Genomic DNA, 18,044 nt, shown 5'->3' with positions numbered 1-18,044 from the left:
CAGAGCCATGGGCGATGCCTTCGGCTGTCTCTTCCGATTTTGTCGTGGACCTGGGCCCAATGATAACATTCCTCTTAGTTCCGGTAGCTATACAATAGAGACTATGAGCGTCAGCTGCAGGATCACCTCGACACACCAATCTCAGCTCTCTGTTTCTTGCATTGTGGGGAACCTGGCTGACACTACCCGTAATCAGTATCGATACTACAGCAGAGTATCGAGCTGGATGCAACGTCTGACACAAAAAGGACCATCAGGGTAAAATGGTGACTTTGCGTGTTGAACAGGGCATGGGCAAAATGTCGATCGCCTCACAGGTTGTGGGGTCTCTACTGGTGGCTGTTCTGAGCATCCTCTTTTGGAGGAGGTATCTGTCTCCCCTGCGAGATACCCCTGGTCCCTTCGCCGCATCCCTCACCCGTCTCTGGCACATGAAGCGGATCCTGAAAGGCGACCAGAACCTGGAACTGATCCGCCTCCACGAGAAACATGGCCACTTTGTCCGCATTGCCCCGGACGAAGTTAGTGTTAGCCACCCGGATGCGCTCAAGAAGATCCTCCTCGCGCCGCTGCGCAAGGGCGACTGGTACAAGATCGTGCACTTCCCCGACAGGCGCTTCAAGAACCCAATGGGCGAGACGGACCCGGCGACCAAGATTGAGCTGAGCAGGCACCTCGCCGCGGGCTACACCCTCACCAACCTTCTCCAGGCAGAGCCCGCCGTCGATGACACAGTTGAGCTGCTCCTCGGCTGGCTGGACAGGCACGCCGACGAGCACAAGCCCATCGACCTGGAGCGCTTCTTCACCTACACCACCTTCGACGTCGTCGGCGAGGTGATCTTCTCCAAGTCCTTCGGCTTCCTGCGTGAGGGACGGGACATCGGCGGGGCCATCGCCAACTCCCTGGTCCAGAACATCTACGTCGCCGTCGGCGGGTACATGCAGTGGTTCCACCTGCTGCTGTCGAACCCGCTGGTAACATGGCTTGACGTCCTTCCCTTTGGCCACATTATCGACACGGCGGTTGGCGCCATTAAGGAAAGGGAGAAGAATCCAGATGCACGCTTTGACGCTGTGGCCCACTGGTTCCGGTACCTTGCACAGAATCCGGCACGCATGTCCGCAAGGGAAATACAGTCTGCGGCGAGCAACGCCGTGGCCGCCGGCGCGGACACGGTCGCGTGCGGCCTGCAGGCGTTCGTCTACCACATGATCCGCCGCCCGGACCTATGGGACCGAGTGAGGAGGGAAATCGACGACGCGGGCTTGTCGGCGCCTGGGGTGCGGAAGAAGGTGGTGCTGTATTCTGAGGCGCAGAGGCTGCCGCTCTTGCAGGCGTGCATCAAAGAAGCGCTCCGAGTGTTCAGCCCGGCTCCAATGGGACTCCCGCGGGTGGCCGGTGAGGAGGGCGTCACGATTGGTGATCGCACATTCCCAAAGGGAACGATTTTGTCGGTCAACGCGTGGGTGATACACCATTCAAAGGAGATCTGGGGCGCGGACGCAAGCGAGTTCCGTCCGGAAAGGTGGCTGGCTGGTGACAAGTCGGCAGCTCTCGACAAGTACTACATGCCTGTAAGCAGCATATCCCATACTTTGGTCCCGCTGTTTCTTCAGGGTGCAGCAACTCACATCCTCACAGTTTGGGCTCGGTTACATGTCCTGTCCCGGTCAGAACATCGCAAAGATCGAGCTATCCAAAATTTCTGCAACCATAGTTCGTGACTATGATATTCGCCAGGTCGACCCCGGACAGGCATGGCAATGGAAGGCATACTTTACTGTCGCTCCACACTCATGGCCGTGTTATGTCGAGAAACGGGAGTAATTTGCATGCTCCGTTGTCTGGGGGAGGCATTCTGCAGGACCGACAAGAGATGATGCAACTAGCTTGGTGGGACTGGTAACTTTTCCAACAGTGTCCATTCAGAACGGACAGTGGCCTTCAGGATGCGCAATAGGTCCAGTGGCTGCTCACCTCTTAACCTTGCACATCATTGTTTCGATACGATATCAGCAAATACCATTCTTGTCAGAACCATGAAGGCATGAGACAAGGAGATTTGAAAGTCCCTGACAACACCAACAAAACAAGGAGTGGCTTTCTAAAAAAAAATGCCCAGAAAAAGAACTTGAGAGATTCAGTTCTCTGTCTTCAGTTTCTTTTCCCGACACTCGTTCTTCTTCTCTTCCTCTCTTCGCCTCTTCTTGATCGTGGATGCCGGATCAGCGAATCGCAAAGCAAAAGCCTTCGTCACTTCCGACCTGAACAAGTCGTCCTGCAGATCGTCCACGCACGCGGCAAAAACCTGGGGCGGAGCATTGCTGGCGGCTGTGACGAAGGACCATTCGAATGGTTGACCATTGTCTAAACACAGTCGAAAGGCGTCTTGCAGGTCGAGCATCTTCGCTTTCAAACTTGTTTCCGACCTGCGCTCGTACATTCGCTGCCAATCACGGACTGAATAGCCACGGCCTTTCGCATGAAGTTCTTCCTCTGCAATCTCCTTGACTCTATCGTTGCGGAAGCGGTCTCCCAGTTGCCAAAGGAACAAAATCCGCGGCCAAGGATGATGAAGAGGATCCCCGCCACGATCGAGTGGCCATACGTCCTGCAACGTCGTATGACCCCTGTGGAGGGCCAAAGGGTACATGACGCTGACGTAGTCACCGAATTCCTGGACCGAGATGTCGTCGAGATCAATTGAATTCGTTTGTCCCTCACTGAATGGCCCGTCCAGGACCTGAGCGAAGGTATCCGATTGCTCGATTAGCACGTCTCTATGGATGCAAAAGGTATGCCCCCCTTTGACCTTAATCGAGACCATTGCACACGGCGCGCTGACCGCGACTTTAGCTTCAAAAAGATACTCGGGAACAATCGTCTAGATTCGGAACGAAACTGGCGTACCTCAGAGGCCCATATCCCACTGTATCTGTAGGGCCGCTTTCGGACGCTGAGTCTTGCAGCTCGGAGTCACTGCTCATAATGAGTGTATGAACAGCGAGTCAGCCTCTATGGCGGCGTGTGACTGGCAAATTTATCAAAACTGTTGAGTATATGAGCTTGTCGAGGAGATTGTCTGTAGGAGGACATGCAGGGCGCGTCGGACCGTCGCGTCGTGCGCGTCTGGCGTCCCAGGTTTCGGGCTTAGCGTCAAAATTAATTAAGATTGGTTAAAGTTGCCCGATGCGACTCCGGGCCCAGGCTTTCTCATTCACCGATGCAGGTTCCATACACAGCACCTCATCTTGCTCATGGGAACCGAGAGCACGATGTGTAGGGCCGAAACTGGGACATGAACCTCCATTCACCTTTTTCAGACAAGTCAATCATTCAGAATACCTGCCTCAGTTGTTAGGACCAAATGAGTCTCAGAGGCCCAAGCAGATTGACCAGGGCCGTCCGAGAAACATTCTTTAATCACATTCCAATAATTGATTGGTAACTTTGGGGACGCTTATTCTTCATGCAAACATGTCGGCACGTTGATGCATCGACGACGCCTAAAGGACGTCTGACAATCAAGCTTTGCGTATGTTGGCAGCTCAAATGTGTTGCAGATGAGAAGAGGGATGCTGAAGACGGTGGGGCATGGTAGCCCCTGTTCATGGGATCGGCGCTAAGATAACTCTAATTGCTTATCGAAAAAAGTTTTGGTTACTATCCTCACTCTCGGCTTGCAGCCGCCGCCTGTGCAGCCCCGAACTGTCACCAGCATGCAGCAGTCGAGATGACAACAAGGCTTCCTTTCAAAACGACGTTCGAACCCGAAAGGGCGATACAGCCCATTTTCACAGGCGGCTCAATTGCACTGGACAATGGCGCCAAGTTTCTTGCCACAACCCTCGGTGAGGATGCCGTTCTGACGGATCTCTTGACCGGGAGGCAGCTTGCCAAAATCGAAGGGGTTCGTCCACCATCCACGACAAGCATCAGGCAATCAAAGTGCTAACGCTCAGTTCTCATCAGGATGACGAGCAAATCTCGACGTTGACATGTGCGACACACCAAAGCCTTCATAGTGCGCTGAGTGACAGCTGACCTGAAAGCCTAGTGACCCCTTCCGCCTCTCATCTAATAGTCTGCTCTCGGTCCCTTTCCATGCGCATATACTCCCTCAAGGTCTCCGAAGATCAAACCGAGATCGAAGCGACCCTGACACGAACCCTCAAACCACACGGAACTCCCGTTGTCGTCTTGGCCGTCGACCGTACTGGCACCCTGCTCGCGACCGGCGCGGCTGATGGCAACATCAAGGTCTGGGATCTGATCGGTGGATATGTGACGCACACATTCCGAGGGCCCAGCGTCCTCGTTTCGGCTCTTCACTTCTTCGAAATCGCCTCCAGTCGCCTGGCAGACGAGCAACTAACCGGCAAGAAGAGCAAGAAGACGAAGAGGAAGAGCGATGTGGGCAGTGAGGACAAGGATGCCGCAACTGCTAGGTTCCGCCTGGCGTCTGGCAGCCAAGACGGAAAAGTAAGAGTTTGGGACCTACACAAGCGCGCGGTGGTCGCGGACCTCGAGTCGCATGTGTCGGATGTTCAGGGGCTGGACTACTCCGCGTCGCAACATTCGCTCGTCACGGCCAGTCGTGACAAGACGATGATCTGGTGGGATGCGAAGTCGTGGACCCAGAGGAAGGTCATTCCAACATTTGAGACGATGGAAGCGGCTGGCTTCTTGGAAGACGGCAGGCTGACCTACACTGCTGGCGCCAACGGCTGCGTGAGGTTGTGGGATTCCGAGACAGGCCGAGAGGTGACGACGGAGCAGTCCTCGAAGTCTGAGGAGGGCTCAATCGTTGGCGCAGTTCTTTGCTCGGAGCAAAACCTGCTGGTGACTGTCCAGATGGACCATACTCTCGTTCTCTACCGAACACCTTCGATGCGAGACGCTCTCACAATACCTGAATTGCCGCCGCTTGAACCGCTCAGGAGGATTTCCGGCACTCATGACGAGATTATCGACCTTGCATACGTCCTACCTGATCACTCCATGATGGCACTAGCGACGAATTCGGAGGATGTGCGATTGGTCTCTGTGGCAGACGCAGAGGAAGGAGCTGATAGTATCAACGGGACGGGACATTACCTAGGCCAAGATATAGGTCTTCTCAAAGGCCACGACGAGATCGTGATAACACTCGACGTCGATTGGTCTGGACACTGGATCGCAACAGGTGCCAAGGACAACACAGCTCGGCTGTGGCGGGTCGACCGGGAGAACAACAGCTACACGTGCTGGGCAACATTCACGGGTCACGCAGAGTCGTTGGGCGCTATCGGCCTCCCGAAGACTGTTCCTCAGGAGTCGTCTGCAGCATTTCAAGACCCTGTCAATAACCCGCCTGCGGTCCTGATAACGGGATCACAGGATTTAACGGTGAAGAAGTGGGAAATCCCTCGACAAGCTTCAAAGAAGGCCAAAGCTCTGTTTACGAGGAAAGCCCACGAAAAAGACATCAACGCACTCGATATAAACCCCTCAGGACAACTATTTGCATCTGCTTCTCAAGACAAGACTGTCAAGATCTGGTCTGTGGCAGAGGGTGAAGTCCAGGGTATTCTTCGAGGTCACAAGAGAGGCGTTTGGTCAGTGAGATTTGCACCAGCACACACGCCCGTTATCCAGGGCGACAAGGGGGCGGTGGCTGGAAGAGGTCTGATTCTGACCGGCTCTGGAGATAAGACCGTCAAGATATGGAGCCTGTCAGACTACACATGTCTGAGGACATTTGAGGGGCATTCGAACAGTATTTTGAAGGTGGCGTGGCTCTACCAACACACCGAGGGCGACAAGTCCAAGCGGGTCCAGTTCGCCAGCGCCGGTGGTGACGGTCTTGTGAAAGTCTGGGACGTCAACAGCGGCGAAACGGAGACCACGCTGGACAACCATGAGGACCGCGTGTGGGCCCTTGCTGTGCATCCCGAGACGAACATGATCGTCTCCGGAAGCGCTGACTCCACCGTCACCTTCTGGAAGGATACTTCGTCTCAGACGCAAACTGCGGCGGTCGAGGCGGCCACCAAGCTGATCGAGCAGGAGCAGGAGCTCGAGAACTATATGCACACGGGTGCATACAGAGATGCCATCGCCCTCGCGCTGCAGCTCAACCACCTGGAAGGTTGCTCAACCTGTTCACCAAGGTTGTCAACTCCAAGGAGCCAGAGAAGGGAAGCATGTCCGGCCTCAAGGCGGTAGATGAGGTCTTGGCGACGCTGTCTGACGAGCAGATCTTCCTGCTGCTACTACGGTTGCGGGATTGGAACACCAATGCCAGGACCGCGCCAGTAGCCCAGAGGATACTGTGGGCCCTGGTCAGGAGTTATCCGGCCTCCAAGTTCTCGAACCTGTCGGTCAAGGGCGCACGTGGGCAGAGGAGTCTGAAAGAGGTGCTGAATGCGCTGAAAGTGTACACGGAGAGGCACTACAAGCGCACGGAGGAGCTTGTCGATGAATCATACTTGGTGGAGTACACATTACAGGAGATGGAGAACCTGGCACCTATGATGGACCTGCCTGCGGCTGCTGAGAACGGTGAGGGAGATGTGCTGATGCTGGATGCATCTTCATGAGGTGGAGCAATTCTTGGGTAAACAAAATAGAAGTGATACCAAAGCATCCAAGTAAATCCAGACACATTTCCGTCTACGGTCGTCAGCAGTGCTCACAGTCACTGAGGAATAAAGGTACACATTTTCGACGATACCACCAGGAAGCGATTAGTACACTGGGCTATCCTAGTATTGTTGTATTTAGAAGCAGCTGTCTAGGCCGCTCAGTTCCGAAATCCACACTTGTCTTTGAAATCTGTTGCCAACCTGGTCCCTAACTTTCGTACCCCAACTCAGCAGCGTGAAATTCTTCTCTGCTCAGTCATTTCAAATTTTATTGCCATGGTATCATGGTGTCAAGCTTCAATTACACCGTTGTTTGCGAAGTCTTTTCCAGGATAAATGCGTAGCTTGGTGGTGATGCCGTGGGTCTTGCGTGTCCTGTATGGTTTTCCCCTTCCAAAGTCAGCGAAAGTTCGACCAAAAGGATGCTTTGATGGTGGCGCAGACTGCGAGGGAGTGATCAGGAATGATCACCCGTTCTCTTCCTGGGATCGCAGGTCCCGTGTTCCCGGTCACGCAAACAAACCAGAATTATCACCAATGTGGATCCCCACTCTTTATTTCTCACACGTCATTTGCGAATCCAAAACATGGACGAGGCCTCTTGGTTGTCGTGTTGTAAGCTTGTGTGGAAAAAGCAAACGCTTAATCCGTCAGCCGGATCAAGCCTTATATACCGTAGGTACTTCAACATACCCCCGAGTTTGCAAGGTGATACCCACTAAGTGAAGTGTATGCCATGGTAGCCCCTATATACGTGAAATGCTTCGCCTGGGTTATATACCCTAAATGCACTTATATAAGCAGTGCCATTTAAACGGCAGGTGGTTTTTAAACTTATAAACTTTTTAGCCTTTAAACTTAAAATCTTTATAAAACCTAGATATAAGGGGCTTAACCCAGGGCGCTTAATTTGGTATAGCTTAGGGGAATATAGCGGTTAATCGCGCTATATAAACAAACCAAGGGCCCATAACTATGGAAAAAGCGAACGCTTAATCCATCAGCCGGATCAAGCCTTATATACCGTAGGTACTTCAACAGCTTGCGGATGTAAATGGTCATATCGCCACCGCCTGCAGGCCTAATGAAAATGTCATTTCAGTTCCAGCCTTGCAGCAAATCAGTGAATGCTAACATGAGACATGACAATAGCTGTATAAGTATTGCCATGACACAGAAGTATAATACACGGCATGTGTGCAACTATGTTGTAGATCGCCGCTTTACAGCCCCCAAGCTAAAACCGCTCTGCCAGAGAGCGAATGCAGGCTTACTTAAAGTTGCTGTTTTAGGCCTAAATTTGCAGCAGGTTGTTTCTGACGTGAGACATAACAGGAACGATATAGGTAGGGAATAGATACATTTCATGAGTACCAAGTATGTGTACAGCTGTATCATTGGCTTGCAGCTCCCAAGCAGGAACCACTTTATACACATACAGGAACCATGACCAGGCATTCCCACTAAAGGCATGTTTAGCGCCCCAAGAAGAGGTCATCCGTGAGATAACCTCAAAGTCACCTCTGACGGATGTGTGTCAGGGCTTAGGATCCTTCTGTTCAAAATGGTAAGGTTCGAGAAGGCCCACCCTTGACCTACAGTTTAGGTGGATCGAGACAATTAGCTGCGAGACCTCTCTCTCTTCCTCTCTCTGCCTTTTTCCCTTTTTCGCTTCTCTCTTTTGAACACTATCTGGCTTCACAAGTCCTACAAGTGAGTGTGAGAAAGGGACCCACATCTGATTTTGAGCGCCGATATACTGTACTTGAATCATTGCACTCTCAGTCTTTGTTCTTCTGGCCAAGAATCACTACTCTTGCTTTCCACATCACGTTGCTCAAAATGCGTCCCGCCTTGCTTCTCAAAGGCTTGAGTCTTGCCATCGCCTTCGTATCTGTCAATGCCCAGAACCACGGCATGTGGTAGGACAAATGTCCAACCGACTCTCTCTACCACTCTCTGCATATGTTGAGGACACTAACGGACTTCAGTGGGGATGAGGACAATCCGTCAGTCGCGAAGGAATCTGTCGGAATAGACACATGCTAGTCGACCTTGAAAGGCTACCAAACCAATATGAATACTGCAGCTACCTTTGGGGTCAGAAAGTCACCGGGTTCTTCAAGCTCGTTGATGATATCTTCGACCTCACTTACGAAGACAGTTCGGGTCAGTGCTAGTGCCTCCTCGAAAGTTGCTGCCGTCACAGCTTCTCAGCAGCCTGACAGATTCAACTTGAACTGCTGTGATTTCATGGGTGTGCAGTTTTGCTTCCATTTTCTATGCGGCTGTCTTCGTATACGCAGCTGTTTTACTTGCGGCCTGGGGAGCATCACTTTCTAGGAGGGCGAGAGAGGCACATCTAGAGAGGAGGAATGGGGCATCTTAAAGAGTTAGGAAGTTGGGAGGAAAAGGACGCGGGCGGCAGTTGTGATATTCAATAAGCTTGGGTTTTGCTGTACGAGACCCAGCCCACATCCTGCAGCCTGGCGGCCTGTTGGTGACGGCAAGGCACGGACCCAACTTTTTATCACGCGCTCAAATCTATTCTATACTGTCACTACTCTACAAAATAATAACCTCAACTGTCTGTCACACCGAGTCTCATCTTTAAACATGTCTCTCGTGCTTAAGCGAACAACACTTCCCAGTTCTAAACTTTCGTTGCACAGTACCAGGCGCCACTCCACAGCCGATGATGGCCAATGGACAAAGAAAAGACTTCCTAGTTCATGAGACCACTGATCTAGTTAAAGGAGTTACATCTTCATCAGTCATCTCGCCCAACACGGCGTCTGAAGATCAAAACGATGACGACAAGTCTGTGGACCCAGACTCATCATCAGACCAAGAGATAAAGGAACCATATTAAACCTGTTCTGTAGATCCACCATCCTCTGAACCGCTGTGGAGGACAAGGGAAGGCAGAATTGCAGGGTACAAACGCATGTTAGAGTCCAATCACCTTCCAAAGCAGCGTGCCAACTTTGAGGCGACGGTTAGGTACTATGAGGATGGTGGTAAAGTCCCAGAAGGGAAAGAGGAGGTTTGGGAATTTGATGAGCAGGCTTCTTTGGTATTAGGTTCTATACACATATTGACCAGATGCCTGATGAATGGTTGTACAAGCGTAGGTGGCCTGATGTGAGCGCTTTTTGCCTCTGCCGATACTGTTCCTGAGGTTGACTTTATTTTGCTCCTTTCTATTGCTGACTCTTTTGTGCAGAGCTCGAAGTATTGTCAAATCAACTCCGTCCCTACGTCGACTGAATATTTGATTGCTGATTCGCAGGGAAGAGTTATCCTGTGAGGGGAGCGATGCTGTAGTGAAGTGCCCAGGTGGTAAATGAGGGCGTGAACGGATAGGGAACCTGCCGCTGCTGGCAAATACTGAATTGAGTAGCTCGGTCATGGATTGAATGAATCGTGATGGTTATCGGTGATAGACCATATTTATGTCCATGAGATGGCGTTTAACCCGTTGTTACTCGAATTACCTTATACAAGGAGCCAAGGTTGATAGAGCTCTGGTTGTGGCAATAGTGACAGGTGGGGCGTCAGTGCATCAATCCAAACTGCAGGTGTCCCAGGATTTTGGCGCTGCACTGAACCTAATCCACTCCAGCAGCCTCATCGACACAACCACCTGCTGCACCGCCCAGCGAACGCTTCCACTCCTCTTCCTCTCCTTCTCCCCGCAAGCCCCACGCGACTCGATTCCCGCATCAACATGTCGAAGCGACTCGCATCAGAAGCGCTCGAAGAGGCCTTCAACGCAGACTCACCTGCATCGAAAAAGTCGCGGATTGGCGAGCCAAGTGAAAGCCCCAGCGCGCACGAAGACAGCGACCTGGAGCAGCGCAGAGCAGGTGGGGAGACAACACCAAGGCAGAATGGCACCGCAAACGGGCACGACGAGGAACCAGACTCCGACTCGGGCGACGATGAGCCAGAAGAGAAGGCGCCGATCAGGCAGTCGGCGCCCACGGCGGGCTACGACGACTTGTACCTCGACACGATCGACCGGAACGTGCTAGATTTCGATTTCGAGAAGCTCTGCTCGGTGTCGCTCTCCAACATCAACGTGTACGCGTGCCTGGTGTGCGGGAAGTACTTCCAAGGCAGGGGGCCAAAATCACACGCCTACTTCCACTCGCTGGACGAAAACCACCATGTCTACATCAACATGGCGACGCAGAAAGTATACGTGTTACCGGAGGGGTACGAGGTGACGAGCAAGAGCTTGGACGATATCAAGTACGTGTCGGACCCCGAGGTACACGAAACAGGAGGTTATGGAGATAGATCGGCGGCCGCGCACCAGCCTCACGATCTTGGGGAAGGATTACACGCCGGGCTATGTGGGGATGAACAACATCAAGGAGAACGACTACCTGAACGTCGTGGTGCAGGCACTATCACACGTACCGCCACTGCGGAATTTCTTCTTGCTGGAGGACTTCGCGAGCTCGCGGTCGGAGCTGGTCAAGAGGACGAGCATCTTGTTCAGGAAAATCTGGAACCCGCGCGCGTTCAAGTCGCACGTGTCGCCACACGAATTGCTGCAGGAGATCTCGTCGCGGTCGAACAAGCGATATACCCTAACCGCGCAGAGCGACCCCGTCGAGTTCCTGAGCTGGTTCCTGAACAACCTCCACCTCGGCCTGGGAGGGAGCAAGACGAAGCCGGGGAGCAGCATGGTGCAGCGGGTATTCCAGGGAAAGCTCAAGGTCGAGTCACAAGCCATCACCGCAAAAGCAGACGTGGGCGACCGCCTACGGTTCGAGGAGGCCGCAGAAGTGAAGGTGGACGTCAGCCGGTTCCTCCTCCTGACGCTGGACCTCCCACCCGCGCCACTGTTCCAAGACGAGCAGGAGCGCAACATCATCCCCCAGGTGCCACTCACGACGATCCTCTCCAAGTACGACGGGCACTCGGCACAAGAACACCTGGCGCACCGGCGGCGGTACAGGCTGATGCACCCGCTGCCGCCGTACCTGGTGATGCACGTGAAGCGGTTCAGCCAGAACAAGTTCGTCAGCGAGCGCAACCCGACCATCGTGACGTTCGACTCGCGCGACCTGGACGTGAGCCCGTACGTGGAGCCGGACCCGGCGGCGCACCCGGGGGGCGGGCCGATCTACTACGACCTGGTGGCCAACGTGGTGCACGAGGCGGTGCGGCTGCGCGAGGACGTGGCGGACACGGGCGAGGAGCGCAAGACGTGGAAGGTGCAGCTGCTGGACAAGGCGCGGGGCGAGTGGGTGGTCTGCCAGGACCTGTTCGTCGACAAGATCCAGAAGGAGCTGCTGTGCATGGGAGAGAGTTATTTACAGATATGGGAGAGGAGGAGGGAGCCTGGCCCAGGGAAGGGCAAGGCAAAGGCATGATGGAGTGTGTTCTGGCAGGAGGAAAGTGCCCAGTCGGGGCATTAGTCGCCCAACACTGAACCGGGACTGGGTAGCAGCCCTTAACATTAACCGGCTGTGAACACCGGGTATATCGACGAGCCCGTGAGCTATTCGCTCTCTCCTTGTTGCATTTCTTCAGTGACGGTGACAAGGGGAGTCATTCGTAAGGCTTCTGACTGCCCCGTCTGTACTCTGAAGGGAATCCATAAACATCCTGCTTTTTTTGTAGATGTCTATCTCACGCGAGGAGGCTGAACGGTGGTGTGGTGCATTAGTAGCACCCCATGGCTGCAGATTTGCCGCCACCCGTGGTCTGCGGCCAGGTACCCCACACTGCACGCTGGCTGCTGGCTGCTGCTGGCGGCTGTCGATCCATTAGGTGCAACGGTGGAGCTGACTGGGCCTCAAGCCGTCGCCTTGCCATCCCAGTGCTCATTGGAAGAGACTTTTTTCTGTCGACGCTTCACATTTTCCAAAGTTCCGCATTCCATCCCAACCCACCAGACCATCGCGTACCAGACCGTATACCCTTGTGACACCGCCTGCAATCCTCATCCCACCTTCAGATCGACTGTTTTCCCAGCTGCAGCCAGGCCTTTCTTCTCTCCAGCCTAACCCGACCTCGAGGCACCCATCCCAGACTTCGAAAACCCCCCTGCGTCAAGCTCTGTACCTTGACTCTCCTCCGTCATCCGCATCTTTGGTGCATCACATCCCGTCCGCCACTTTAGATACACACCAACACAATCTGCCCTGCAGCTTGCAACCCGAGTTACACATCAACATCACTTTCTTCTTCACTTCTCAGTGGCTTTCTCAAACAGCTCGACCATACTCAGATTTGCATCCTATTATTGAAATACCCTGCAAACGCGCCATCAAAACTCACGTCTTGCTCACCTCTACCGCCGCGACCGTACTGCAAACGCACGACGAACAAAGAAAGCATATCCGAACGACTCGGTCACAATCATTTCCGCAACCTGATAGGAGTCTGTTCAATTGATTGATCATCAGTGAAACCACTTTTGGGTAAATTGTAGCCCTCGGAGCCTGGAATAAGTCTGCGAGGAGGGTTGCAGAAATCTTCCCAAAGAACAAATCGCAAAGGGCAGCTTGCCTCGCCGTTCGTTTCACAGCCTCCATGGATAACCTATGGACCCGCCGGACCAAGTATGTCTCATGCCCATGCCCAATCTCCCCCAGACCTCACATCGCAGCCGCTGACTCTGGCTTCCAACAGCACCAACAAGCTCTCCCTCACGACTCCAGGTTCAGCCCTCAACGACACCGGCTCCATCGGCCGGAATTCCTCCATCTCCAAGCGATTCGGCGGTGACAGCTCGTCGCACGGGACGAGGAACACTCTCAACGACATCAAAACTCCAGGCAGCGGACTCGCCTCACCGGGCGGCGCATCTAACGCCTTCGCCCTCGGCACCGGCGCCTTCTCGAACTTCGGGGCAAAGACACCCAAGTCCACCGGGAACCCTTTCGACCTAGCCTCTAAGACCCCTACTGCCGAGAAACCCGCAAGTCACGGCGCGAACGGGGGAAGCGCGACCAAGGCCGGCCTGAGCGGGGCTGCGAAATCAGCCGCGACCACACCGGGGGCCGCAACGAGGGAGAGGAAGGACAGCGACCACCGCGGGGTCCACCCGCTGCGCAACAGCTGGGCGTTCTGGTACCGCCCTTCCATCCCAAAGAACGTCGGCTACATCCCATACGAGGACACCGTCCATGGCATAGCGGCGGTGAACAGCGCCGAGGAGTTCTGGGCCGTGTATAGGCACCTGAAGCGGCCGTCGTCCCTGCCAGTGGTGTCCGACTACCACCTGTTCAAGAAGGGTGTCCGGCCCATCTGGGAGGATGACGAGAACAGGAAGGGCGGCAAGTGGGTCGTGCGCCTCAAGAAGGGGGTCGCGGACCGGTACTGGGAGGACTTAATGCTTGCGCTCATTGGTGAGCAGTTTGGTGATGCTGGCGAGGAAGTCTGCGGTGCCGTGATGAGTGTCAGAAACGGTGAGGATATCCTCAGCATCTGGACTGCCACCAGTGGGGGCAAGGTGCTCAAGATCAGGCGAGTAACAGGCTACCGCAGTGCACGTGTCTGATGAGGGTGAAAATCTAACATTGCCACCAGGGAAACCTTTAAGCGGGTCCTGAACTTCCCCCCAGAAACCAAGATCGAGTGGAAGGTGCACGAGGAGAGCATCCAACAACGCATCACCGTCGAGGAGTCTCGCAAGGAGAGAGCCAACCAGCACAAGTCTGGCAACAAGCAGAACAACCAGCGACAGGCCCAGCAGCACCAGCAGGGCAACGACGACTCAACCCCGGCCTCTCAGGCGTCATAGTGGCGGCCTCGACAGTGACAGAGTCGGACGGTCCAGGAGGGTTGCCTACCTGGAGGAGGCAACCCCACCGCAGCCCGCTCTTCCGACACCCCACGGCTGATTTCCCGAGTCGGAGGACGGGGTGGGAGTAGGAGACGGCTGGGATTCTGGCATGTCTAGCGAACGGCCCATGGGTCGTGCAGAGCCGCATTGTATCGAATAGTAGCGTGTCTTTTTGGGTCACAGCAAATTCCAATTACTGAGCTTTGCATGCCGAATAATGAAACCGTCAATGTTAAGGTCGATTCTGTCCTAATTATCTTGGTCTCATATCATGCGCTAGGTGCTGCTACCGATCCCGTCTTACTGATCGACGCGATTCTAGGATCTGCAATCAACTTAATGTGAGGCCAATTCAAGGCCAGGTCAGGCTCTTATAATATTCACCACCATGCTCTGCACAACCAGTATCTAGGTGTTAGAGCTGCCGAATGCGATTGCCCCCCAGAAGCTGACTGGAAGGGGTTCGCCACGTTTGGATATGAGCTACGTGATGGCACTCAAAGGTTTTCTAATTTGCAATGGGCCGACGGCTCGAATACGGCGGTGTTAACCTTGCGCCGACACGAAGACACAGGAACAGACTACTTATAAGCATCCTAAAATTGGGGGTTTGACTTCCAAGGAAGAAACCATCCCCTTGGACAAACACTTACGCAGTACTTTATGTCGTGAGTGGAAGTGCATGCGAGGGTACTCGATAGCGATAAGCGGTACGCGAACCGGCCGCCGTGGTTTAAGAGCCCGCGGGGCACTGTAGAGCACTTCGCCCTCGCTATCGTTATCGCACGCCGCATTCCCGCCTGTCAGCCTCAGGTCGCATGTTCGGGCCCCTCCATGCGACACAGCTCACTGGATGTTTCGCAGGATCCACGTTACTGTTGACTCACACTTCACTGCGTTTTATATCTCGTTTGAGCAACAACCCCACGGGATTGAATCCCCTCAGACTATTCTATTAAAAGGCTAAAGCATTTGCGAGTTCAAAGAAATCTTGGGATCCAGCGACATCGATCCAAAGCTGCCCCACCACGTTTTTCCTGAGGGTGGGTCCCAGTCTCTCATTCTCATCCTCAACCCTCGTCCTCACCCAACTCACAAGGCTCACAGCTCGTCGTCACAACAACGCAGCACACACGAGACACGGCCCTCAAGATGGCGACGGACGCGATTTTGCCCGTGGACGGCAAGAGGAATGTTCTCATCACGAGCGCTCTCCCATATGTCAACAACGTGCCCCACCTTGGAAATGTCATCGGTAGTGTTCTGTCCGCAGACGTCTTCTCCCGCTGGTCCAAGGCCCGCGGCTTCCAGACCCTCTTCGTCTGCGGCTCTGACGAGTACGGAACCGCCACCGAGACCAAGGCCCTCGAGGAGGGCGTGAGCCCCGAGGAGCTCTGCAAGAAGTACCACGCCCTTCACAAGGAGATCTACGACTGGTTCAAGATCGAGTTCGACATCTTCGGCCGCACCCCGACCGAGCACCAGACACAGATCACCCAGGACATCTTCCGCAACCTGTGGAACAACGGCTTCATCCTCGAGCGCGAGGAGTTCCAGCCTTTCTGCTCCCACGAGAACCACAACAGCTTCCTCGCTGACAGGTTCGTCGAGGGCGAGTGCTCCATCTGCGGCGACAACGGGGCGCGTGGTGACCAGTGCGACAAGTGCGGCAACCTGCTGGACCCGTTCCAGCCCGAGTCCGAGGCTGGCGCTTCCGACGATGCGGCGGCAAAGGGTACCGGGTGGCTCGTGAACCCCCGCTGCAAGGTTGACGGCACGACCCCGGAGAGGCGAAAGACAAAGCATCTGTACCTGCGGCTAGACGCACTGGGGGACGAGATCAAGGCCTGGTTCCTGGAGGCCAGCAAGAAGGGCGCGTGGAGCTCCAACTGTATCCAGATCACCGACTCGTGGATCCAGAAGGGGCTGTTGCCTCGTGCCATCACTCGTGATCTGAAATGGGGCACTGCCATTCCCAAGGGTCTCAAGGGCCTGGACGACGAGGCATATGCTAACAAGGTGTTTTACGTGTGGTTCGACGCATGCATCGGATATGTGTCCATCACAGCCAACTACACAGACGGCAAGAATGCGGATGGGAAGCTGTGGGAGAAGTGGTGGAAGTCCGACAATGTCGACCTTATACAATTCATGGGCAAGGACAACGTTCCTTTCCACACTATCGTCTTCCCAGGCTCCCAGATCGGAACCAGGGAGAAATGGACCAAGGTCCACAAGCTTTCCACAACCGAGTACCTCAACTACGAGGAGTCCAAGTTCAGCAAATCCAAGGGAGTCGGCGTGTTCGGCAACAACGCGAAGGACACTGGCATCGAGCCAAACGTGTGGAGATACTACCTGCTCTCGCGACGCCCAGAGACGGCAGACAGCGAGTTCAAGTGGACCGAGTTCGTCGACGCCAACAACAACGACCTGCTCAAGAACCTCGGCAACTTCAACCAGCGCGTGCTCAAGTTCTGCCAGGCCAAGTACGAGTCTGTGGTCCCTGACTACACTAAATACAAATCCGAGGGCATCGACGCGCATATCCGGGACGTCAACGCCCTGCTCAAGGAGTACAACACCCACATGGACGCCACCAAGCTGCGGGCGGGCCTGCAGACGGTCCTGGCCATCTCGGCGCTCGGCAACAAGCTCCTGCAGGACAACAAGCTCGACAACCGCCTCCTGACCGAGGAGCCGGACCGCTGCGCGGCCGTCATCGGCCTCGCGCTGAACCACATCGCCCTGCTCGCGTCCATCGTGGCGCCCTACATGCCGGGCACCGCGGCCAACATCTTCGAGCAGCTCGGCCTGCAGCCGCAGCCCTCGATCCCGGACGCCTGGGTGACGGACGCCATCAAGCCCGGGCACAAGCTCGGCACGCCCAAGCTGCTCTTCACGCAGATCCCGGCCGCCAAGGTCGAGGAGTGGCGCGAGGCGTACGGCGGCGAGGAGGTCAAGAAGGCGAAGGAGCTCGCCGCCCGCAAGGCGGAGGAGAAGAGGCTCGCCAAGGAGCGCGACAAGGAGAAGAAGAGGCTTAAGAAGCTGGCTGCCGCCCAGGCCAAGGAGAACGAGACGCGTAAGTGAACCTTTGGCACATACACCCCAGGAGTGTAGGCAAGAGACATGCTAACACAGCTCTTTGATAGCCGCGGCCAAGCCGAGCGTCGAGTCGACCGAGAAGAAGGAGATGGCGGACCCCGAGATCGAGAAGGTCACCGAGGCCATTGCCAAGGCCGACGTGCACACCTCTTGAGTACCTTGATTCATCGAGAAGCGTTTTGTAGCGTACGATCTGCACAGAGGCATTTTGGGGCCTTTCTTGATGGGGATGGGTAGGAGTCAAGGGGCGGCCGGGAGAGGAGCAACTACAAACGACCCGGCGGCGTTCAACTCAGCCACGCGGGACGGACATGAGAGCGTGTTTTTCCTGTGTCGGATCTCGTCGCACAATCTTGATTTCCAAGATTTGCATGTTAGATGGCAAAAGTAGGAGAGAGTAAAGGAGTGAGGGGTTTGAAAAAGGAGCCACTGATTTGCTGGGATTTCACGGAGCTTTAGACGGCCATCTGGAGGGCGGAGGCGGAGCTTGTAGATGCAGC

The 18,044-nt window shown here is 54.7% G+C and overlaps 6 protein-coding genes across 6 annotated transcripts; 5 read left to right on the top strand and 1 right to left on the bottom strand.

The window, feature by feature from the left end:
- Positions 1-299: 299 nt before the first annotated feature.
- Positions 300-1,830, top strand: INS49_014675 (uncharacterized protein; the record flags this gene model as incomplete). Its single annotated transcript, XM_043175365.1, has 2 exons — positions 300-1,577; positions 1,645-1,830. The coding sequence occupies 2 exons, from the start codon at positions 300-302 to the stop codon at positions 1,828-1,830; spliced, it is 1,464 nt and encodes a 487-aa protein (XP_043020322.1).
- Positions 1,831-2,143: 313 nt separating this feature from the next.
- On the bottom strand, positions 2,144-2,990 carry INS49_014674 (uncharacterized protein; the record flags this gene model as incomplete). Its single annotated transcript, XM_043175364.1, has 2 exons — positions 2,144-2,843; positions 2,914-2,990. 2 exons carry the CDS (start codon positions 2,988-2,990, stop codon positions 2,144-2,146), a joined length of 777 nt encoding a protein of 258 aa, XP_043020321.1.
- A 746-nt stretch (positions 2,991-3,736) lies between these two features.
- INS49_014673 (uncharacterized protein) lies at positions 3,737-6,584 on the top strand (the record flags this gene model as incomplete). The annotated part of the gene is made up of 4 exons (XM_043175363.1): positions 3,737-3,913; positions 3,976-4,003; positions 4,061-6,133; positions 6,178-6,584. 4 exons carry the CDS (start codon positions 3,737-3,739, stop codon positions 6,582-6,584), a joined length of 2,685 nt encoding a protein of 894 aa, XP_043020320.1.
- Positions 6,585-10,359: 3,775 nt separating this feature from the next.
- On the top strand, positions 10,360-12,019 carry INS49_014672 (uncharacterized protein; the record flags this gene model as incomplete). Its single annotated transcript, XM_043175362.1, has 2 exons — positions 10,360-10,905; positions 10,973-12,019. The coding sequence occupies 2 exons, from the start codon at positions 10,360-10,362 to the stop codon at positions 12,017-12,019; spliced, it is 1,593 nt and encodes a 530-aa protein (XP_043020319.1).
- Positions 12,020-13,184: 1,165 nt separating this feature from the next.
- On the top strand, positions 13,185-14,397 carry INS49_014671 (uncharacterized protein; the record flags this gene model as incomplete). The annotated part of the gene is made up of 3 exons (XM_043175361.1): positions 13,185-13,213; positions 13,284-14,124; positions 14,197-14,397. 3 exons carry the CDS (start codon positions 13,185-13,187, stop codon positions 14,395-14,397), a joined length of 1,071 nt encoding a protein of 356 aa, XP_043020318.1.
- Positions 14,398-15,591: 1,194 nt separating this feature from the next.
- On the top strand, positions 15,592-17,698 carry INS49_014670 (uncharacterized protein; the record flags this gene model as incomplete). Its single annotated transcript, XM_043175360.1, has 2 exons — positions 15,592-17,521; positions 17,592-17,698. The coding sequence occupies 2 exons, from the start codon at positions 15,592-15,594 to the stop codon at positions 17,696-17,698; spliced, it is 2,037 nt and encodes a 678-aa protein (XP_043020317.1).
- Between the last annotated feature and the right edge of the window lie 346 nt (positions 17,699-18,044).

This window comes from Diaporthe citri, assembly GCF_014595645.1.
Source record: "Diaporthe citri strain NFHF-8-4 chromosome Unknown scaffold_8, whole genome shotgun sequence".
Taxonomy (NCBI): Eukaryota; Fungi; Ascomycota; class Sordariomycetes; order Diaporthales; family Diaporthaceae; genus Diaporthe; species Diaporthe citri.
The sequence above is the reverse complement of the archived record's forward strand: the minus strand, read 5'-3'. Positions and strand labels throughout refer to the sequence as shown.